This window comes from Herpailurus yagouaroundi, unplaced genomic scaffold (genome assembly GCF_014898765.1).
Source record: "Herpailurus yagouaroundi ecotype Mexico unplaced genomic scaffold, PumYag 208, whole genome shotgun sequence".
In the NCBI taxonomy this organism is placed as follows: Eukaryota; Metazoa; Chordata; class Mammalia; order Carnivora; family Felidae; genus Herpailurus; species Herpailurus yagouaroundi.
The window spans coordinates 11,243,526-11,267,081 of record NW_024412439.1 but is presented as its reverse complement, the minus strand read 5'-3'; the positions used below and the strand labels follow the sequence as shown (position 1 = coordinate 11,267,081).

The 23,556-nt window shown below is 55.2% G+C and overlaps 1 protein-coding gene and 1 long non-coding RNA gene across 4 annotated transcripts; one reads left to right on the top strand and one right to left on the bottom strand.

Moving 5' to 3' along the window:
* Positions 1-785: 785 nt before the first annotated feature.
* SCIMP (SLP adaptor and CSK interacting membrane protein) lies at positions 786-22,533 on the top strand. The gene is made up of 5 exons (XM_040453498.1): positions 786-887; positions 12,819-12,942; positions 14,737-14,800; positions 17,845-17,918; positions 19,715-22,533. Exons 1-5 carry the CDS (start codon positions 867-869, stop codon positions 19,864-19,866), a joined length of 435 nt encoding a protein of 144 aa, XP_040309432.1. The 5' UTR covers positions 786-866; the 3' UTR covers positions 19,867-22,533.
* On the bottom strand, positions 3,583-19,584 carry LOC121016069 (uncharacterized). 3 transcript variants are annotated; one of them, XR_005784091.1, is made up of 5 exons: positions 18,518-19,584; positions 13,715-13,809; positions 13,270-13,410; positions 6,897-6,986; positions 3,583-4,091 (listed from the first exon to the last, which is right to left on the bottom strand). It is a non-coding gene; the product is annotated as an uncharacterized LOC121016069 (long non-coding RNA). The 3 variants fall into 3 exon arrangements; XR_005784092.1 differs by lacking the exon at positions 3,583-4,091 and having other exon boundaries at positions 4,632-6,986; positions 18,518-18,625; positions 18,723-19,584; XR_005784090.1 differs by lacking the exon at positions 3,583-4,091 and having other exon boundaries at positions 4,632-6,986.
* Positions 22,534-23,556: the final 1,023 nt, after the last annotated feature.

Sequence of the window (23,556 nt, the reverse complement as noted above, 5' to 3'; positions counted from 1 at the left end):
GAGCCGGGGACCGTCCTGGGGGCGGCTGGAAGGCAGCCAGAGAGGCAACTGTCCAAACCCTGGAAACTCGCAAACCGTGCAGATCAGGAATCTTGTTTCCTGAAAGCCGGCGGGTAAGCGTTTGCCAGAAAGCCCAGGGTACCGTCACGGTCACGGGCAGCCGGGCAGACACAGCGCACCGGGGTGGCTATTTTTACCGCCAGGCTGTTTGTTTCAGCGAGAAGGGTCAGGTCAACAAAATGGTTGGTCGGCTGCCCGCCCCGGGGTCGTGGGCGCCCCTGGCAACTGTCCCCGGGCCGACGGGGACCCGGCCCTGCCGGGACGGCCAGCGGGGGCCCCGGGGCCCAGAGCAGCAGGCTCCTGGCCTCCCCACAGAAGCTGGCCGGCAGCCCCAGGCTTTGGCCACAGTGTCCTCCGGCGTCCGTCCCACGGGAAGCTCGCCGGGGGTGTCTCGGGGTGGGAACCGGCGTCCTCGCTTTTCTGGGGCCCCTGGCCAGGCTGCCGCAGCCAGGGATGCTCGCTCGGACAGGCTGGTGTGCAGGGACCCACGGCCGCCCCAGCCACGCTGCCCAGCCTGCCCCCGGGCTTGGCCCCCCACGACCAGGCCGGTCCTCGGCGGGGCCTCGCAGGAAGCGATCGTGCCCCCTGGAAGCGTCGGGACCAGCTTCCCTGGAGGGGGGTGGGCTGCCTGCCGTGCGGGCGCGGGGGCCTCCCCCACCCGAGGGCTGAGCAGGAAGGGGAAGTGTGGTCTGGCTGGGGCTCACTGCTCCGGGGTGGGCGGGAAGCCCGTGGGCGAGGAAGGCCTCTCCCCAGCTGTGCCTGAGCCACCACACTCGGGCCCCTGCTGTCCCCTCAGCCGCTCACAGATGGACACGCTCGCCACCCAGGTAAGCATCTGGGCTTGGGGCACCCGAGCGACCGCCTGGCGAGGGCTGGGGTTGCAGCTCAGTCCAAGGCTGGGCTCGGAGGGTCCCCTCTGCCCCTCACGGGCTGGGGGACCTCAGATCCCTGCGCCCGTCTGCGCCTCCCCTTCCCGGGGGTAGGTCAGGGCGGGGGAACCTGCCTATCGGGTTGAAATGACACCCGGACGGGGACAGAGACGCATGAACGGTACACAGGCGGTTCCCCCTCTCTGGGTTCTGACGGCGACTTTCGGTGCCTGATAAGCGACGAGACCCGAACGGGTCTGCGTCGGGGACGGGGTGGGCGAGGGGGTGACAAGGCGGATCTCGAGCTGCATCTTGGGACTCTGGCAGGAAAAACCTAGAACTCCCGCAGCCTTGGCATCTCTGTGCCCGTGTCTCTCGTGTCCAGCGATCAGTAAGGCATCCTGTGTGTTCCCGTGGTGGCCGCGGGTCGAGCTCGGCTGCGCCCCGGGGTCAGATCCCCATCCGGCGAACGGCCGCTGCCCGCTGGGAAATGACCTCCGAGGCCTCCCCGTGGTATTTCCAGTTCTATCTTGTCTCGCATCACTGGTCCTGAGAACCACTCCCGCGCCCTGAGCGTGGTAAGGACAAGGCCTGGGGCTTCCTGTTTTGTTTTTAATTGTTTTTTGTTTTATCTTTATTTATTTTTGAGAGAGAGAGCAGGGGAGGAACAGAGAGAGAGGGAGACACAGAATCCGAAGCAGGCTCCGGGCTCCGAGCCGTCAGCACGGAGCCCGACGCGGGGCCCGAACTCACAGACCGTGAGATCGTGACCTGAGCCGAAGTCGGACGCTTCACCCACTGAGCCCCCCCAGGCGCCCCACTTCTTGTTACACTTTAGGACCCTTCCCTCCACCCCTCCTGCCCTCGAAAAACTGGAAAACTCCAGAGAAAGAGAGGAACAATGGCCCCACATTCCGCCACTTGGGAAAAGCCGTGGCGGAGCCTCGCGTCTGGCCTTCTAGTTTTCTTCCCAGGCGTAGACACTGTGAAACATTACCGTTGTCTCGTTTTGACGTGAACACAAGGTAGAGAGGAAATTCGGGCCTCGCTGCCGTCACCCCCACCCACTGACCACACCAGTGCCGTTGCCAGACAGCCACCAGGTGACAGGGCTCCAGAGGGGCCCCCCACACTCTCAGAACCAAACAAGCAAGAAAGCCAGCAGGGGCGCGAGACAATTTGGTTGGACCCAAGGAAGGACTTCTGGGTTGCAGACATCCAGGGATAACTCAGGAAGCCCGAGTACTCCGCAATTCCGGAAGGTTCTGCGGAAGTCAGACACAACACATAGAATGCCGCGGAGACGCCCGAAAAGCCACCTGTTCAGGAAGGGGAGCAGAGCTCTTGAGAGACGTGATGCGTGAGGTCTGGAAAACGTGTTCCGCTCACGCTTCACAGGGAGGCTGGGTGGCAGAGGTGAAAAGGAGTCTTTCCCTCGGTACAGAACCGAGATGGGGTCTCTGTGCTTTGTCCCGGCAGACTCCGGCCACACGCGCGGGCGACCTGCGCACAGGTGGCTGGCTGGGCTGTCCGCACGGGCTGCGTGTGGCTTTTCTGGCGAAGGGGGGCGCCCCGAAGCTCCCCCCCGGGCTGCTTTTCACGGGGTTTTCTCCCCACTGCTTGACTGCTTCATCCGAGCCCATCGAGGGGCCCTTGTGCAATTTCCTCCCAGTCCCACGCTGCCTGTTCCCTGCTTGTTTGCGCCAAAGCCAACATAGTTCTGCATTTAAATTTTACTTCCTTTGGATTACTGGTGAGGCTGGATTTCTAGAAATGATATTACGGAATCAGAGGAGACGTCTGTGTGTTGTCACGGTTTGCTCCCCTGCACAAACCTTTTTTTTTTTTTTTTGGTAAGTTCATTCATTTGTTTATTGAAGCGGACTCGACACCCAACGTGGGGCTCGAACTCACAACCCCGAGATCAAGAGTCACACGCTCCACCGACTGAGCCAGCCAGGCGCCCCTTAAAAACTTGTAACAAAATCTATATATACTGTCAGCGGTCACATGGAAGGATCTGTTTCACCACAGCTGCACCAGAACAAGGTTTATGATTTTTTTTTTTTTTTTTTTGAGAGAGAGAGACTGAGCTTGGGAGCCAGGGAGGGGCAGAGAGAGAGAAGGGGACAGAGAATCCCAAGCAGGCTTCATGCTCCGCACAGAGCCCAACGTGGGGCTCGATCCCACGACCGTGACACCATGACCTGAGCTGAAATCAAGAGTCGGATGCTTCACCGACTGAGCCACCCGGCACCCCTTCACCATTTTTAATTTTTGCTTGCATATAGACGTAGTTTCTTTTTTTAAAAATTTTTTTTTAATTTTTTTTTTCAACGTTTATTTTTTTTTGGGACAGAGAGAGACAGAGCATGAACGGGGGAGGGGCAGAGAGAGAGGGAGACACAGAATCGGAAGCAGGCTCCAGGCTCCGAGCCGTCAGCCCAGAGCCTGATGCGGGGCTCGAACTCACGGACCGCGAGATCGTGACCTGGCTGAAGTCGGACGCTTAACCGACTGCGCCACCCAGGCGCCCCTAAAATTTTTTTTAATGTTTGTTTTCGAGAGAGACAGAACGTGCTTGGGGGAGGAGCAGAGAGAGGGGGAGACACAGAACCTAAAGCTGTCAGCACAGAGCCCAATGCGGGGCTCGAACCCACAAACCTGAGATCATGACCTGAGCTGAAGTCGGAGGCTTAACGGACTGAGCCACCCAGGCGCCCCAGGTGTAGTTTCTAAGTCCGGGCAGAAAGATATGTCAGTGGAGCGACCCACTATGATGGGTGAGAACGAATGAACAGGGTCGAGTCCTGTTACGAAACCCGCGGGACACGAGCCCGGCCCAAGGGCCGCACGGCTCATTCTTTCTTGAAATTGTTTAATGAGGTATAATTAACACCGGGGAAACGTGTCTGTCTTAGATGCACAGTCAACACGTTGGGCAGCAGTCTACACCTTGCCTCTTTCATTTCCTGCGTCCAGGACTCATCATCTGTGCTGTCCTGGGCATTGGGAATCCGCATTTTACGTTTCTGAATGGGGTCCCACTGCGTGAACATCCCAGCCTGTTTTCCCATTCCTCTGTCGAATTCCGTTCTGTCGGTACACGGTTTTACTTGTCTTGGGCTGGGGTCGGTGCGTATGACACGACACCCCCAGGCGCTAAGAATCCGAGCTTGAGCGGGGCAGGAGGGAGAAGAATTAAAAGAAAGGGGGAAAAGGCTGAAGTTAATTTTATTTTATTTTTTTTTTCAACGTTTATTTACTTTTGGGACAGAGAGAGACAGAGCATGAACAGGGGAGGGGCAGAGAGAGAGAGGGAGACACAGAATCGGAAACAGGCTCCAGGCTCCGAGCCATCAGCCCAGAGCCCGACGCGGGGCTCGAACTCACAGACCGCGAGATCGTGACCTGGCTGAAGTCGGACGCTTAACCGACTGCGCCACCCAGGCGCCCCTGAAGTTAATTTTAATAACACATTGCACTGAACCCAACACATCAAAAATATCCTTCCCGCATGTAATCCATATAAACGTTTATTAACGAGATCTTTTATGTTCTTCCTTCCACACTAAGCATTTTTCTTTTTATGTTTATTTATTTTGGAAGAGAGAGAGCAGAGGAGGGGCAGAGAGAGGGGGAGGATGGGGAATCCCAAGCAGCCTCCACGCTGTGAGCACAGAGCCCGACGTGGGGCTTGATCTCATGCTCTATGAGATCATGACCTGGGCCATATCAAGAGTCGAACATCCAACCCACTGAGCCACCCAGGCGCCCCCACATTGAGTCTTTGAGACCCAGCAGGTGCCCCACAGCCTCGTGGTCTCGGGCAGGGCTGGCCTCGGCCAAGGGGATTAGCCTGGAAGCCCTAACTCCAGGCAGCGAGCGAGCAAGGGGTGGGGCCCCATCCTCCGGCGGAGCTGTGTGCTACCTGCCTCGTCCCACGGAAACTTCCCCGAAGCCTCTCCAGCCTCCTAGAACCCCATCCCTCCGTCCCCCCCCCCACACACACACATTCTCCCCATCTTTTGGGACTCACGACTATCTCAGATCATTCCTTTCTCGTGAGAAAAAGTCGAGTTTTTCAATCACGCAGGACTTGACCAGAAGCGTGGGTCTTGAAAGAAACACAGGGCCTCACACCCAATACTTTTTTCATGAGCGAGGCTGGATTAGGGGCGAAAATGCTGGAGCTCCTCAGGGGTCAGAGAGACGTTTCGGGAGACGTGTCCTGCGTGTGGACGTATGCATGGCTGTCATGTCGTAAGCTATTTCTTACGCTACAGAATTTGGTTAAAAAAAAAAAAAAAACACGAAAGGAAAAACCCCAGGAAGAAGCGAGTGTGGAATCAAGCCAGTCTCCAGAATTCTCAGGGGGGGTTGGACTGGGACCTCTGTCGCCGCCTCCCCGGAAATGCCTTCTGGGGAAGTGACAGCCGGGGCCGGGTGGGTGCCTGGGCTCCGCGCCTCCCCCGCGGCGAGGGCGAGGACGTGCGTCACGGGAGGAAAGCAGAGACACCCGCGCGCAGGCGGGCAGGGTCTCGGCTTCCCGGGCCAGCGCCCGATGCCCGCGGCCGGTGGCGGGTGGCGAGGCCAGGCCAGGCCAGGCGGCTGGACGGTTAGGAGGCAGACCCCAAACCGCCCTCCCGCCTGCATCATCGGAGGCGGAGCGCACCTGTAGGGCCGGGAGAGAGGCGCCGGTCACGTTCATCAGCTCGCAGACCCGCACGGAGCGCCTACTGCGTTCCAGGTGACGGCGACAGTGGCAGAGAGATGGGCCCCGCTCTGGGTGGCGGAGCTGACTCGCCAGTGTGGACCGCCGGGAACAAACGTCCGGTAACTCGCCGGAGTCAAGGGACGTGGGCTCACGCGCGGGTCTGCCTCCCGCGCCCCCCCCACCCCCCGCCTCTGCCCAGCACCCAGCCCCTGACGAGGCAACCTTTCCTCGGCCTCAGTGTCCCAGCTTCTCTTGCCTTCTGGGTTTTCATCATTCTGATGGTGGAGCACCTCCCCCCCACACACACACTTAAGCTGTTATCAGTTACCGAGGTCACAGTGTGAATGAGATTCAGAGTCTGTCCTGAGGGCAGGATGACTAAGGAGAAAGGGGAAGAGGGAGCAAAGAGCACTGAGATGGGTGGGGGGGTGACTAGCAGGAGGAGGAAGCCTGGATAAGACAGTCTTTGTTCCTAAATCGCATTCGGTTATATCCTCTGAGGACTCTGGACAAGATCCTAGGATGCCCCAGCTCTGGCCAATGCCTGAGGGAATTCAAGAAAGGAACACAGTGCCCTGAGGACCCAAGGAAGTCATTCACACCCTAGTAAAAATCAGTTTCTCTTCCTCAGAGTCTGGCACACCCAGGCAAATGAGTTTGAATGGAGAGGAAGTGGGGAGAGCGGGGAACTTGGCAGAGAAGTGACTTGTCGATGATGGAATTTGGGGGCATTACGAGAAGCATCTCGGGCATTTGGTTCGGGGGCTTTTTTGGTGCCTTTCCCTCTCCCACCAGTGCTGCTACCGCCTCTGACTGTGGGGCTTCCTCACCTGCCCCAGCTGGGGGGGGCTCTGCCAACTGGCCCGACGGACGTCCCACCCGGAGGCTGAGCCCCCCCGCCCCCCACCACTGGAGCGCTTGTTAAAAATGCTGATCCCGAGTCCGACACTGGACCTACAGATCAGAACTGGGGGCAGAGAAGGGGCCTGGGACTGGCATCTGTGCTTTCACACATTTCCCAGAGCCCCCGTTTGGGGGTCGTGAGTTAGGGTCCTGGAGTCCCAAAGACCTGGGTTTGGTTTCTGGTTTTCCCGCTCACTGGCTTAGTTGAGATCTCTGAGCTCCCATGGTCTTATCTGTAAAATGGGGTGGTAACCACAAGCTGCCGTGCAGGGGATTAAATGAGAGGGGCGCGTAGGGCACCGGGTAGCACACGGTGAGGGTGACTTTTCTGAGACGCATTTTCCTACCGCGGTTGTAATTACACCGAACAGGGCACGGCTGAAGGCTGAGGTCTTGCCACTGCTGGAAGCTCTTGAACGAGGGTTCCGCTTTCAGTTCTGTTATGAAAAGAAACATTTACCAGCTTGGCGGCAGCCTCATGGGGTAAAGTGACCACACGACCTGGCGTCAGACTGCCCTGAGCTGAAATCCTACGTTAGTCCCTTGCGGGCTGTGTTACCTTGAGCAAATCGCTTAACCTCTCCGAGTTCTAGTTGTTCACCTGCAAAGGAAGCGTGATAACTAACACCACCCACTCGGGGAAGGTCATCATCAGGATTAAGAGATAACGTGTAGATCACCGGTTCTCAACCTCGGCCCGCCTTGTATTAGACTCATCTGGAAATTTTTATTACAACAAAGAAACAAACCCCCCAAGGGCCAGGCCCCACAGGCCCTGCAGGCCAGTTAAATCGGAGTCTCTGACACGGGGCAGACAGACAGCTGGGGTCGTCCGGGTCATCCTCGTCTGCATGCAGGGGGGGGGGGGGGGGGGAGCTCAGAGGGAGACGTGGCTACGGAGGAACCACCCTGCGGGGTTCGGAGATGGAGGAAGAGGCCACGAGCCAGGAGCACGAGTGGCCTCTAGAAGCCCACAGAACCAGGAAGCAGCACATCCTGGGGGTGGACACAGCCCTGCCCACGCTTGGATTTCTAGCTCCGTGATGGTGGCATCGGGGACTCGTGACAGGCCCCGCACTCCTGCTGTTGTATGCCCTTGTGCTCCTGCCCCTGCCCGGGGGGCTCCCCTCTTGCCCCAGTGGGGGGGCGGCCACCCCAAAGACGCTTTAGTCCAATTCCAAAACTTTTAAGTTACTTTCGATTGCTGAGCACAATTCGTAAAACGTGGCTCATTGCAAAGCTTCGGTTTCTGACTCAAAGCTGCTCACTTTGCCCCAGTGGGAGTGAGTAGAGGAAGGGGTGGGGGCCGCCTCCGCACCCCTGCACCCCACCCTGCGCCGAGGACAGCCAGACAGACGTTTCTCCATGGGGAGTCTCCCACCAGTGGCCTTTCCTGCTGAGGTACTTTGTGGTTTGGGGTGGAGACTCCACGCCCGGCCCGAGAGGTCCCTTGAGAGGCCCCGCAGCATCTGCGGGCTGATGGCCGACGCCCTGGGCCCCGCGCTTCAGCTCCGGGGAGCCCTGCGCCCCACGGTCCCCTCCAGGCGGCCGACACAGGTGGCCTTCAGCTCCCACACTTTGCGGGGCGTGAGCTCGGTCCCGCCGGCCACCTGCACCCGCTCCCCGCGGGCTGGATCCCCGCCGTCGCTGCCCAGAGCCCGTCCGTGTCCCCTCTCGGGCAGCACCACGGCCACTGAGCCGGCCTGGGGCCCAGAGGACACCCAGCGGGGACAGGACGGGGTTCTCTCGGGACCCTTCTCACTCAGCCGCCCTGTCCCAGAAAGACAAGCTCGTCTGGGTTCTGCGGAGAAGGCGTCTCAGAGCAGTGCTGTTTGTCAGGCCCTGGGCTGTGGGGGAACCTGGGACTTTTATTCCCACTTGTGGGCCCCGGTCCTTCATCCTGGGGAGTCCCGTGGCCCCCACCGTCTCACCACCATGGCTGTGCTCCTTAAAGGAAGGCGTCCCGAACCCCGCTGGGCCTGTCCCCGATGACTCAGGGCATCGTACGGACACCAGCAAGGAAGGACTGGCACCTAGAGGGAGAGCATTCAGCCTCCTTCCTGCCGGGTGACCTTGGGCAGGCCGCTCAAGGACACAGTCAGCGGACAGATGAAAGCGGAACACATTCCAAACATCTGCTGGCAAGGCGCCTGGGGGGGCTCAGTCGGTTGAGCATCCGACTTCGGCTCAGGCATAATCTTCTGGTTCATGGGTTCGAGCCCCATGTCGGGCTCTGTGCTGACGGCTCGGAGCCTGGAGCTGCTTCGGATTCTGGGTCTCCCTCTCTCTCTGCCCCTCCCCTGCTTGCACTCTGTCTCTCTCTCCTTCAAAAATAAATAAACATTAAAAAAAAAAAAAAAAAAGGAAGAAACATCGGCTAGCAAAGCAAAGCCATGCCACACGTTTGTAAGAACAGAACCGCAAGATATGCATCCACTGTGTGGTTCTCAAAAGTGACCCAGGTTTCACTTTTCTGACATCATCCTTCTTCCCTGCTTCTCCAGGGAACTGAGGAGAAGGAAACTTCTTTGAACTTGAAATCGGAGGAGTAGCTTTTCATGGGAGCTACGCTAGACAGTTAATTGACTGGGTTGTTTTTTTTTTTTTAATTTTTATTAAAGTAAATACACAGGGTTTTTTTTTTTAATATTTACTTTCTGGGGAGAGGGCAAGCAGGGGAGGGGCAGAGAGAGGGGGACAGAGGATCTGAAACGGGCTCTGTGCTGACAGGCTGACGGCAGAGAACCCGATGTGCGGCTCGAACTCCTGAACCGAGAGCCAAAGTCGGACACTCAACCAACTGAGCCACCCAGGCGTCCCAGTAAATACACATAGTTTTAAAAATCAAAAAAGAAAATAATAATAAAATAAAAAAATAAAAATCAAGTGATTCGGAGGATTCACGGCAGAAAATTGCAGCCCCCCGTCTCCCCTCGTCCATCCTCCCACCCCGTTGTGCTCTCGGATGCAACAGCTTTGAACTCTTGTGCCCTGGGGTTTACTTTTATAGCCCTAAAGAGTATGTTTAGTTGCTTTTTGGAGAAATCCTTCAAGATTAAGAAAAAAGAAAAGGTAGAAAATATGGAGGACAAACTAGACAAAAGAACAAGGAGATGCACATTTGAGTATGAGAAGAGAGAATGAGAAAATGGGCGGGAGAATATTCTATCTGTTCCTCCATCTGTCTGTCCATCCTTCCTTCCTTCCTTCCTTCCTTCCTTCCTTCCTTCCTTCCTTCCACCCCCAGAGCTAAAGAAGGTCAGGTTCCAATTACGTGTATTAAAATTTTTTTTTCAACGTTTATTTATTTTTGGGACAGAGAGAGACAGAGCATGAACGGGGGAGGGGCAGAGAGAGAGAGGGAGACACAGAATCCGAAACAGGCTCCAGGCTCCGAGCCATCAGCCCAGAGCCTGACGCGGGGCTCGAACTCACGGACCGCGAGATCACGAGATCCCGCGAGATCGCGAGATCGTGACCTGGCTGAAGTCGGACGCTTAACCGACTGCGCCACCCAGGCGCCCCCCAATTACGTGTATTAAACAAAGAGTCCACCCTCAGATATGTGGCATTCTCTTAAGTCCAGTGCCCTGTGACCTCACCGGGCCCTGCAAAACCACATTTCACAGGGTCCTCCTGAGAGCCAAGCCTCCAGTCTCCACGCTTTCCCTTCTCCCCCTTCTTCGTGTGCCTCTGTTGCTCTCTTCTGTGCATCCTGAAAAGGTGATCCACAGCACAGCCTCTGCTGAGTGCACACCTGGGGTGGGCTACCTGGCCGGCCGACACTTCGGTCTTTGAAGAGAGAATCCCCAGGGGCGCCTGGGTGGCGCAGTCGGTTAAGCGTCCGACTTCAGCCAGGTCACGATCTCGCGGTCCGTGAGTTCGAGCCCCGCGTCGGGCTCTGGGCTGATGGCTCGGAGCCTGGAGCCTGTTTCCGATTCTGTGTCTCCCTCTCTCTCTGCCCCTCCCCCGCTCATGCTCTGTCTCTCTCTGTCCCAAAAATAAATAAAAAAAACGTTGAAAAAAAATTAAAAAAAAAAAAAGAAGAGAGAATCCCCAGCACATCTATCACCGTGGATAAATGACGGTGAGCGGAAAGTTGAGCCAAAAAGCTGCAGAATGATGCGTGTACAAGTTACACACGCTTGGTTTTGCACCATGTAACCTGATGAATAGCCAAAAACGTGTTTGATCAAGCCAACCTTCACCAAAGAAACGAAGCTTGGAACTGAAAATCCAAATTATAATAGAACAATGTAATAAATGAGGACACTCTGCCAGTAATACAAACACGTGTTTAAATAGTAAGCCAACGGGCACCTGGGTGGCTCAGTCGGTCAAGCATCAGACTTCGGCTCAGGTCATGATCTCACGGTTCGTGGGTTTGGGCCCCACGTTGGGCTCTGTGCTGACGGCTCGGAGCCTGGATCCTGCTTCGGATTCTGTGTCTCCTGCTCTCTCTGCCCCTGCCTTGCTCACGCTCTGTCTCTGTCTCTCAAAAATGAATAAACAATAAAAGATGTTTTAATTATAAATAAATAACTAATAAATAGTAAGCCAAGTCCGATGGTTTTGTAGGAACAATGGCCTTAGCAGCCCTAACCTTGTCCCTGTTCCTCTGCCTGGGTCCCTGTTTATATCATTAATACTAACGTCACTCAAAAGCACGAATTGGAAAGGGCTGTACATGAAAATACATGCATGAGTTTCCACTGGCTAAGTGATGACACAGGAAGTTGATTCTCACACACCCAGAATATGCCAGGTCTCAAGGATCACGTTTTACTTTAGTAGCCAAACGAACAGGCAAAGCGCCCACGCTCTGGATGAGGGGAGCCCCGCTCCTCCCACAAAGCCCCTGCATTCCTGGAGGCTCCTCCGACGAGTCCATCCCACAACCGCCTGGGGCCTGGCACCTGCTGTCTGTCCTACTTGTCTGTACGTCATCCCTGGTTGGGAAACCACAGCGCACATGTCATTAGTCCCCAGGCTCTGCTCTTACAAGCTTTTATTGTGCAATTGAGTTCCAACACGGTACAGGCAACAGCTTCAGACTGAACATTAGTCACAAGTGTCCCACGGAACTACTAGACATCCTCCCACGGGGACTTTCTAACAAGCCTCACACTTTCTGCACTCTTACCGTTGGCTTTTTTTCCCTCTCTTTCTTCCCCAGCTTCACTGAGGTATAATTGACTTAATAACACCGTGGAAGTTTAAAATGCACAACGTGTTGACTGGATACACTCGTATATGGTAAAACTTTGGTTTGAGAGCATAATTCGTTCTGGAAACACGCTTGTAATCCGTAGGAATTGTGTATCAAAGCAAATTTCCCCATGAGAAATAACGGAGGGGCACCTGAGGGGCTCAGCCAGTTAAACGTCTGACTTCGGCTCAGGTCATGATTTCACGGTTCTTGAGTTCGAGCCCCGCGTCAGGCTCTGTGCTGACAGCTCGGAGCCTGGAGCCTCCTTCGGATTCTGGGTCTCCCTCTCCCTCTACCCCTCCCCGCTCGCAGTCTGTCTCTCTCTCAAAAATAAATAAACATTTAAAAAAATTTTTTTAAAGCATATTAGAAACATTAGCTCATCTTGTGGAATGCTCGCAGAACAAGGTACTCGCAATCCAAGGTTTCACTGTATCGCGAAATGCCCGCCACCACAGCCAATGTCACTCTTTCTTTTCTGTCTTGAGAACACTTAAGATCTGCTCCTGCCAGACTTCTCTGCTTGCTTCCCGAGCTGGCCAGCTTCCAGCCCCCAAATTCCTGTTACTTTTCCCCCATGGACTAACTTTGCATTCACCTTCCCCCTTCTGACCCACGCCTCCCTCGGAGAAACTCATCAAGGTATATTTCTAACCCCCCCCCCCACCAAAAACAGCAGGGGTTTAAGTCTGTGCTGCCCCCTGGATATAAAAGTGATGCAATTAGTTATTGCTTTCAATGGCGTTACTCCCCTGCCCGTTTGACGACCGAAGACAGAGCGATGTGTCGGCCTCCTCCGTACATCTCTGATCTCCGTGCGCGTGGCTCCCCTGGGGAGTGGCAGACGGGTCACTCCCGTGCCACACATGAGGACGCACAGAGTTCGGAGGAGATTAAGGGCCTCGCCTGAGGGCTCCCAGTTGCTGATGGGCAGGGTTCGTCTAAGCCATCACCTGCCTGACCCCTAAGCAGAGGTATCCCCAAAACGTGGTAGACAACGCCCCCCCCCCCCCAGACGCCCCGTTCACGTCTCATATTCCTCTGTCTCCGTTCTTCTCAGGGTCCCATCGCGATGGATTGGTTGAGAGACAATTTCTGGGTCATCCTAGCTGTGGCCATCTTCACTGTGTCCGTGAGCCTGGCCCTCATCCTGTACTGTGCCTGTAGACAGCTGTTTAGACAAGGTAATGGCGGTCTCACCTGGGCAGGTGGAGGGCGGGGAGGGCTGGGGTGGTCATCCGGGCATCGGTGCTTCTTCAAGGCAGAAAGCGTAGTTCTGGGCCTGAATAGGCTGAGTTTTGGATTAAGAATCGTGTATTCTGGGTCTGAGCCTAGCCCTGCCACTAACTTGCATGTCTGGGCCTCGGTTTCCCCATCTGCATGGCGAAGGGAGGGAGGCTTACTAATCTTCAGGAACTCTTGGGGCCCCCAGGGTGTGGGTGGGAGCAGAAACTGTGAGAAGCCACACACTCCTCCACGGCTTTCTCTCTCCATCGTGGCCCTGCTCTCACCTTTGGGACTCAGAAGACAGCACGAGTCCAGAGGATGTCAGAGGCTGTCTCAACTCCAAGCACATCGAGTAGTACGCGTGTTGTATACACCGGATACGCACAGCCTTTTCTGGGTCAATCATTCCCCAACGAAGCAGTTTTCTAAAAAAAACAAAGAAAGACTTTTGAGGCATGAAATATGGGCTTGGTCCACGATGGACACGCTGGCCACCACCATTGCCTTCTCTAAGGTCAGACTCTGAATCTCCCAGAACAACAGCTGCCTTGGCCCCAGGTTCTTGGCACCCTCCACCTTCGTGGAGCCTTTCCACTAACTTAACATCATCTCCAAGGGGGTTTCCACTTTGCCGTCCATCTCCCATCGTCCCTGCGACCCAGGGATGGTGAATGCACCAATCCCCCAGGGCAGTGTGGGCAGGCCACCCTCAGCCACCAAGGCACTGACCTGCCACGGCGTCTGGGACAGCCTCAGAACCCTGCTCGCCGGTCGCCGAAAGGTCCGGGCTCCACAAGGAGTGAGACCTTGTCATCCTCGTCCATCTGTCTGAGAGATAAGAAAGTTAAGGTTCAGAGAGAGGAAGAGGCTTGACTGAGGCCTCACAGGACTTGGTGCCCGAGTTGGGACCAGAACTTGGGTCCACTGGGCTTCCTGTCCAATGTTCTCTGCCCTCAACCCCTTGATGGTAAGCAGTTGTTTTTGTGTTGTTTTATAGATTAAAAAACATTAATGTTTATTTTGGAGAGAGAGAGAGAGAATGAACGAGTGGGGTAGGGCAGAGAGAGAGGGAGACATAGAATCTGAAGCAGGCTCCAGGCTCTGAGCTGTCAGCACAGAGCCCGACCCAGGGCTTGAACTCCTGAACCCTGAGATCACGACCTGAGCCAAAGTCGAATGTTTACTTGATTGACCCACCCAGGCGCCCCTTTTTGTGGTGGTGGGCTTTTTGTTTTGTTTTATTTTTTTAACACAAAGAGTATATTCTGCCTCCTATAGTCCTCTGTCCATCTGCCTCCGTCCTACAGACGAAGTAGGACCCTGAACAAAACCCGGCCCGTTCTCTTGGACCTTAAGCCACCACTATTACCACGGAGGTTAAAAAATGAACAATGACGTGTTCGTCTAGCACGGCCCGGTTGCAAACTGCTTCCCCGGGCTTCCTCTCGCTTCCTCCCAAGCACACAGTTGGTTACCCGTCCCAGGGATGTTTCTGAAAGCCAGGGGTGCACGAGGTGACGAGGAGACAAGCAGGGCCCCCCCGCCGGGCGGCCTGGGCAAGGGCTTGTGGTCAGAAGGCCCGCGTCCAAGCCAGTCTCCACCGCCCGCCAGCCCTGTGCCCCGAAGTCTGTTTCTCCCCGGTGGTTCCTCCCCCACCTGCCCTGCACACGCCCGATATCTCCGGACTTCTAACAGTCACACCTTCTGCTGATTCTTCCCAGATGCTCATTAATGCCTATTTGGTCCCTTAGGCAAGAGGTGGGACGTTGCCAAGCCCTTGGGAAGAGGGCAAAGCGACGAAGAGAAGACGTACGAGTAAGTACAGCGCCCCGCCCCACGCAAGATGCAGCTTTGAGAGCCGCCTGGTCACGTGCGCCCGTGCACCTGCGCGTCTCTTTGGGGGAGGAGCCCACTGCATCTGCGCAGCCCGGGAGCCGGCTTGTCTGCCAATGCCCCGCCCTCCGGGGAGGGGTCTGGAGCTTTGGGGCTGCAGGGCACCTTCCGGGGCTCCGCTCTCCCGGTTGTCTTTGTCTGGTCTAGTTTGGTAGAGGTCACAGGTCAGGCTGTGTGTGCTGGGCCGACCCCTCGCGGTTAGGTCTTCCCTTTCTTTTCTTTCTTTCCTTCCTTCCTTTTCTTTGTCTTTCTTCCTTCTTCTTTCTCTCCCTCTCTCTCCCCCCTTCCCTCCTTTTCTTTCCCTCAAGATTTTAAGTAATCTCTGCACCCGGGGTGGGACTCCAACTCACAACCCTGAGATCAAGAGTTGTAGGCTCCACCAACTGAGCCAGCCAGGCACCCCTACCCTCCTTCCCTTTCGATGGCCCACCAGTGTAGTCCTCTCGAGGCTGTGTGCCTAACGAAACTATGCCATTGGCCTTACTTTTGCATTTTGTGATCTGTTTGGAGCTTCTATGATTGCTGTGTCGGGAGTCCCCAAGATCACCTTTAGGCTTGACGATTCACGAGAAGGGCTCACAGGACCCGGGAAAGCTACAACGGTCATGGTTATGGGTTATTACCGTAGAAGGGTACAGAGTCAACTCTGCAAAGGGAAAGCACATACAGGGTGGAGCCCCAGGGGCAACCAAGCGGAAGCTTCCAGGAGTCTTCCGCTGGTGCACCGTGCTTCATTCTCCCAGCATGGATGTGCGGCACCACATGCAAAGCATCGCCAGAGAGAGTCACCGAGGGTTTTTCCTGGGGGGGTCAGTCACACAGGCAACAGAGCGCCCACACGACCCGCTTTAGCTACTCAATCCCCAGGCCCTTTCGGAGGCCAAGCTGATACACCACATGACCTGGGGCCCCAGGCAAACACAAGCAGGCATTCACCAGCAGTCACCTTGTTAGCAAAGACCATCTAGCTGAACCCAGGCCCAGGTATACACAGACACTACCATCAGGAAAGATAATCCGAGAGCTGAGAGGTTAAGGGCCAGGTGCTGCTCAAGGTCCAGTCCTTTCTTTGGAATGTAATGCGGTGTCTGAAACAATATCTGTGCTTTTCTTTTTTTATTTTTTTTTTTAATGTTTATTTATTTTTGAGCAAGTGGGGGAGGAGCAGAGAGAGGGGGAGACACAGAATCCGAAGCAGGCTCCAGGCTCTGAGCTATCGGCGCAGAGATTGATGTAGGGCTCGATCCCATCAACTATTAGATCATGACCTGAGCTGAAGTCGAATGCTTAACTGACCGAGCCACCCAGGCGCCCCCAAATTTGTACTTTCCTAGAGTGACTTTTGTTGTGGATCCAGCAAATAATAGACCTCTTCCCCACCGGTTCTGACCCCCTTGAGGAGTAAGACAAATGTGTCACACAGGTGAGTAACAAAGTATTGCCTTTAATGAGAATAAACCCGGCGTGGCACAATGGGGCTCTTATCCACCGGCAAGGGCATTTGCTAGTTCAAAGCCAGGCAAACTTTGCGATGCGGGGCGCGGCCTGGAGAGCCTCAGGTCACCCGTGTGGGGCAGCCCCTTTCTCTGAACAGCACAGACTCGAGCACAATGTGTGTTTTCTGCAGTCAGGCTGGCTCTGGAGGAGACAGTGGGAGAAGAAGGTTCTTCCCAAAGGCAGATCAACTTCCCTCCTCTCCTGGGAGCAGCCACGAGGGGTGGACAGAGGCCACCAGTGGAGCTCTTGCCACACAGACCCTTGTCCACGTATCCCAACAGGCTTACGCACCCCCAGGGGCGCTCAACCACATACAGGGGGCCAAAACTTGGCTGAGAACAATCTCTTCCAGTTTGGAGGTCAGAGCACATGGAGGGGATCGTGGGTCTAGGCCAAGAGGCTCCCCCGTGGCCTCTCTTTGTTGGACCTTCTTACCAAAGTATGATACGAATGCAGAAAGGTGTACAAAGTCAAGCAGGGCTCAGTGAATTTCCACAAACTGGACAGACCCAGGTGGCCAGTGCCCAGATCAAGAAACAGAATCACCAGTTCCTCAGTGACTTATATCCCCTTCCAGCCACCATACCCCAAAGATAGCCACTCTCAGAAATAGGAAAGGCTAGTTTTTTCTTGTTTTTATGCTTTCTAGAAATGGAATCAGCCAGGGGCGCCTGGCTGGCTCAGTTGGTTAAGCATCTGACTCTCGGTTTTGGCTCAGGTCACGATCTCGTGGTTGGTGAGTTCAGGTCCCGCATCGGGCTCTGCACTGACAGTGAGGAATCTGCTTGGGATTCTCTCTCTCTCCCTCTCTCTCTCTGCCCCTCCCCTGCTCATGCTGACTCTACCTCTCTCAAAATAAATAAATAAACTTAAAAAAAATTTAAGCAATAGAATCAGCCAGCACACGTTATCTAGGGTTTGGCTCCTGTTGGTCAACGTTTCTGTGCACGTCATTGTGCGTGGTTGCAGATGGTTCGTCCTCATGAATTTATCCACTCCGCGGCTGATGCGCATTTGGGTAGGGTCCAGCTTGGGGTTCACGCTGCCACGAACGTTCTCGTGTGTGTCATCTGGTGGCCACATGCAGGCATCTCAGCAGGATGCACCGAACACGCAGTGACGTGCTGTGTGCGTCCCCGTGTGTGCCGTTAGTGTTAGGAACACGCGTATCTTGCAAATGAAAACACACCTGCTACTTACCTCCCCCCACCCCTGCCCTCTCCAGCTCCGGGGATTCCAGGAGGACGCGCTCCAAGCAAAGTCCCTTCCTTCCCTCAAATCCAGCTGTTCCCGGGGCTGGAGGAAACAGTTTCTTTACAAACGGGTACGACACCTAGAGAAGGACAGAGTGCCTCCAGCTTTTAGGAATGAAGGTTTCAATGTTCATCCGTTTTCTGATGTTTTCCTTTCGTAGGCTGACGGACACGCTCAAAACCACAACCTGACTCCTCCTCTTTCTGTCTTGCCAGGAATGTTCTTAATGAATCACCAGTTCAGTTACCCCCTCTGCCGCCCAGGGGTTTGCTCTTCCCAGAACACACCCGTAAGTATCTGCTGCTGGTGACATTCAGGGCAGGGTAACAAATTCATCTAAATGTCTTAGCTCAGGGGCGCCTGGGTGGCTCAGTCGGTTAAGGGCCCGACTTCGGCTCAGATCACGATCTCGCGGTTTGTGGGTTCGAGCCCCGCGTCGGGCTCTGTGCTGACAGCTCGGAGCCTGGAGCCTGCTTCCGATTCTGTGTCTCACTCTCTCTCTACCTCTCCCCTGCTTATGCTCTGTCTCTGTCTCTCAAAAATAAATAAGAACTGTTTAAAAAAAATTGAAAGAGACAAATCAATTAAAAAGGGGGCAGAGCAAATAGCAAAGCTCCTGATGGTCAAGGTGTACGTTCATATTCAAATCCCAGCTCGGAGCACGAGTAAGAAGGAACTTGGGGGGTGTCACCGGGACTCCCCCACTTTGCATCAGAAAATCCCTGCCTGGTTCCCTTGACCGGAATGTTCTTCCTCGAGCTGCCCATGTGGTGGTGTCCTTTGTCCTCCCCACTGCCACGCGGCCACTGCCGTCCGCCCTCTCTAAAGTGAGCCCGCTACCTTTCCTTTCGAAACGTGAAGGCAGTTACCCAACCTCGTCTTATCTACCTGCTGCTCGTGTGTTTAAGATCTCTCTCCTGCCCTGGAACAGAAGCTCCGGGAAACAGGAGCCTCTCGTCTTCCTCACCACGGTTTACCGGCCACTAAGAACAGTGCCTGGAGGTTAGGAGACAATTCAGGTCTTGACCGAACGGACACATAATAGCTTACATGTATGGGGCAGCCCCTGTGTGTCCGGGCCCGTGTGACGCACTTCACAGGCACGATCTCCTGTCGGCCTCTCAACAGCACTACGAGGCAGGCACATTTATTATTCCCCTTTGACAGATGGGGACACTGAGACACACAGAAGTTCAGTGTCTCACCCAAGGCGACACAGCGAGTGACTGCTGGAGCCTGGATGTGAACTTGGGTCTCCCTGCGGGGCTGTGCAGGGAATGACGGCAGTCTTCTTCTCAGGTCCACTTGGGAAAGACAGAGTCGCGGCAGAGGCTGCGGCGACCCCATCTGAGGGTCTGAGGTGTAGCTGCCGTTTTGTCTTCCTTCCCGCGGCCACCTTGGGGCTTTTGCTACGTGTTCCCTCTTCACTCATTCTACCTTTTGCAAACCCCGCTGTCCCCTTCCTTCTGAGCAGAGATTCGTGCCCGAGCAATCATGGAATGTTCTGGAAAACACTAAGTCACTGTGAGGGATGTGCCAAAAAGGAAACAAGCTTCGTATCGCTTCCTCGTGAGAATGAGGGTCTCCCATGACCGTGCTCATTCGGGGACTGGCTCGGGTCAGCGTGCCGTCTGCACCTCTGCTTTGCGTTTTCTGTGTCGTGCGGGCTCAGGCAGGGGGACGTGGGAGCCAGGGCGTCTGACTGCCGTCTGCCATTCACCCACTCGGCTGATCCTGAGACGGTGTCCTGTCTGTACAACAGTGTCCCCCATCAAATGGGGAGCTGGTCCACCAGGAAGTAGCCAGACCACCCAAGCCCATGAAAATCATGCTGAGTCACTGAGTCAAAAATACATATGGGGGCGCCTGCGTGGTTCAGCCAGTTGAGCGTCCGACTCCTGGTTTCGGCTCAGGTCATGATCTCACGGTTTCGTGAGTTCAAGCCCCGCGTATGGCTTTGCACTGGCAGCACGGAGCCTGCTTGGGATTCTCTGTCCCTCCCCCACTTGCGCTGTCTCTGTCTTTTTATATATATATGAAAACACACAGCAGCTTGGCCTGCAAGGACCTTTTCGTGTGCTCTAGTCCCACAGGACACCCCGAGCCAGCCGCCGGCCACATACTCGCTGGTCAATAAGGTCAGAAATAAGACCCTCTCCATCCCGAGCTACATCGAGCCTCTAGATGATTATGATGATGTCGAAATCCCCGCAAATATGGAGAAGCGTCACTTCTGAAACACCCGTTTCTCCTTTCCGGCGAGCTGAGGAGGGTTCACGCGGAGGATTGCACGCCAATCGAGAACGGAAACCCCTCGGTAACGGGATCCTCAGAGCCGGCGGTAATGTGGCGCAGCCGTGTAAAATAAACATTTCCTGAGGCTTCGACGGAGAGGCACCAGCGGCCACATGACCTCCCAGAGGAAAGGGGCCGCAGCTCTGCCCTGGAGACCCGGAGCGGTCAGGCCTCCAGCTACTGTTGAGGGGTGCCCCTGGGGTTCCGTGGCTCCCACTCGTGACAAAGCACCCCGTTCTTGACCCCCCCCCACCCACCTCCCCTTCTCTTGTTCGGTTCTAAGCGATCCCAGCTCTTGGTGTTGGACTCTGCAGAACACCCAGGCTCTCATCCCCGGCTGGGCCCCACGGGCCCACCCAGCTGCCACACCCAGGGCCGTGGGTGGGAGATCCGACCGAGTGCTCCGGCTGAGTGCTCCCGTGTGCAGGTTACTACATCACACCCGGCAGGCTCTTCAAGGGTGAGTGGTGCTTTCTGTTCTTGAGAACTGTCCCCACCTACACACACCCCACACCCCAGCGACCTGCCCCCCGCCCCGTGATGTGGGCCAGGCGGACCGCGGAGGTTCAGATGCTCACCCAGATTTGTGCTTCCCGGTAACGTGTGACGGTCCACAAAGTCACATGCGGCCTTCTGGACCCAAGTGCGTAAGTTACACGTAGCGGTATCGTTTCGCAGTACGTGTGAATGCGGAGCGGGGGCGGGGGGGAATCACAGGGAACGGGAAACAGAGGGACGATTAAATGGCAGATTCAAGACGATGGTTTGAGGGCTTCATGCCCCCCCATTTTACGCTCATGACTGCTTCCTCCCCTGCGTACATTCCCTGCATACGGCCCCGAGATCACCGTCCCCAGAACCCCTCAGCGTTGCGGCGCTGCTGACGAGAGGCAGGGTAGAGGACCACGGTCCTGTTCAACAAGTGCCCTGGTCCCCAGGGCCCAAGTCAGCTTGGAGGCTCCGGAAACTGGCGCTGATCTGCTGGAGCCCCAGGACCGGAAGCTTCCGAAGCAGACTGGAGATGCTGGTTTCCCAGCAACCCCTGGGAAACCCAGCAACGAGCAGACTCGCAGGGAGAGTGCCGTGAACCACAGAAAGGCCCGAAGTGACCCTGGGACGGGGCTCCTTTGCAAGAGATGGACGGCGGGCACCTGGTGCGCTCAAGCTTACCGCCTCAACCGCTGCTGGACCAGTGGGGACATGTGCTTCCTCCGGGCTCCGTCTTCCTGGATTCCACGGGGACGTCCAGCTTCCTGTGTTACCACCACCTTATAGTAGGCCGGGGGTTCCCTAACCGCAGCCGTGTGGAACTCTGGGACTCCGTAAGCCAGAGGGGACTCTTTCCTCCAAGTTCTAGGGGGGAAAAAAAAAAGCCCACGCACAGAAGTGTTTCACTTGTGTGGCTTCCTCTTCTAAATTTTCTGAAAACCACCCACATCTATGACGAGAGTTAAAAGCAGATACTAGACATGTCTTCCTCAGGCCCTTCCCGTCCCGGGACGCCTGGGGCTCAGCGTCCCTCTATTCTGACAGCTTCCAGATGGCAGGCTCCAGCTGAGCCTTCTCCTCAGTCCCAGGCTGGCTGCCCCCAGGACACCCCTGCATGACCTCCCGACAGGCCCTCAAGGTCAACACACCCCAGAAGGAACTGATGGCCCACCTCCCCCCCCCCCCACACACCCACCACTGGCATCTCACTCTCCGGTCCCCTTTCTGCACAGCTTTCTAAAGGGAACATCTAACCACTCATTCTCTTGTTTAAATCTCTTCTTCACCCATTGCCCTCAGAAAAACACCAAACTCCTTAACTTGGGTTACGAGATGTGTCAACTTCCCCTTACAACTTCCACTCCGTCCAAACTTTTGCTCCTCGGGCCATCTGAAATGACCTGGTCTGTGGTAACCTTCCCTCTGCCTAGAACATCTCTCCCCACCTTCTCCCCCTTCCCGTCTCTGCTCCGAGTCTTTCCTCAGCACCCAAAACTTGAGTGTGGTGCCCTCTTTGAGGCTCTCTTCTCACAGCAGGAGCGCCCTGGGATAACCTGTTTACCTATCCTTCTCCCCCGCCTCAGACCGAGAGTAACGTGGGGACAGGGACTGGGTCTCTCTTTCCCCCAGGGTTTTCTCTGTTCCTAGCACAGCACCCAGGTGCTTTGTGGATGCTCGACCTGAGCCAAAGTCAGCTGCTCAACTGAGCCCCCCAGGCGCCCCCTTTCCATCCTTCTTTCTAATTTGGGGCTCCTCTCGGGTGGAACTTGCCTGGCTCACGGCTCTACTCCCAATACCCAGCACAAGCTCTGGCACATAGTGGGCCCTTAGTAAATGTGTACTGGGCATCGCACGTTACTAGAAAGCCCACCAGTCGGTTTGACAAAAGCAAGCAGTTTTTCTCTGAGCACGTATGATTAGGTTGAGAGTTCATCCTAGGCATGGGTAATAAAGCCATATTTTTGCCAGTCTGGTTAAAAAAGATGTTAGCATTTTGGATGACAGCATTAAATACAGTAAGATTCGACAAGGCCTTTTTGTGTATTCTAGTCCCACAGGAAACCCCAGGTCAGCCATCAGCTATATATGGACAGATAAATAAAGGAAGAAATCAGAAGACAGTGTCCATCCTGAGCATATGGAGTCTGAAGATCATCATTCTGAAACTCCTGTGCTCTGCCCTCTTAACTTCTCTGAGAGCTGATGGTGTGTTCCTATCAGAAATGGGTAGATTATAGTTCTCTTTGAAACAGTCAAGCTGATCTTTATGATACAAATAGGATTGTTTGCAGGAAATGCTCTGGTGTTACAGTAACACATTTTACAAATCATTTGTATCAGTTAGTACGGTTAGATGGCAAAACACAGACTGTACAATAATGAGGAATGTGTCACCACACACAAGAAGTCTAGAGGTAAGCACTCCAGGATTCAGCAGGTCTAAGACTCAGGAGCACCGGGTGACTCCTCTTTGATTCTCTTCGTGTTACTACTCATGCTGACAAGGTAGCTGCCATAGCTCCAAGCATCACATCCTCACATGGTAACATTTGAAGTTAGGAGAGAAAGGGGCATTTCCTCCCAGGTAGCTCTTTTTTACTGGAGAGAGAATCTTTCCTAGAAGCCCCAGACGACTTTCCCTAACGCCTTACTGGCCTGGATTAGTGCACGTGCCCAGCTAGGGGAACGGCCGGGGAGTGAACATTGGGCATTTTCAGCCTCCCAAGCTGGAAGTGGGCTTGGCCATCCAAGAAAAAGGAGGCAAGAGCCGCTGGATAGGCAGTCTCCCCGGGGCCAGCTCACTTTCACAAATAACGCTGTTGAGTATTCGCCTTTGTTTCCGTTACAATTTCAGAGGTGTTAGGGGATTCAGGCTAAAGGCTGGTGTCCAGATTCCACCACTCACCTTTCTTCTCTTATGGGGTTTTGACAAAAAATGGACAGAGGACTGGCGGTCAGATGGGGATCATAACAGTAAAGGCAACAGAAGGAGTGCTAGTCTGGTCGAGCTCTGAGCGTTTCACTCCGATGGGCCAGTTCTCACCTGCCCTCTCTGGCAAAATCCCAGGCGGGTCCCATTGGCTGTTCTGGTCACCCTCAGGTAATAAAAGGCCTCCAGGTGTGGATTACACAAGCATATGCAT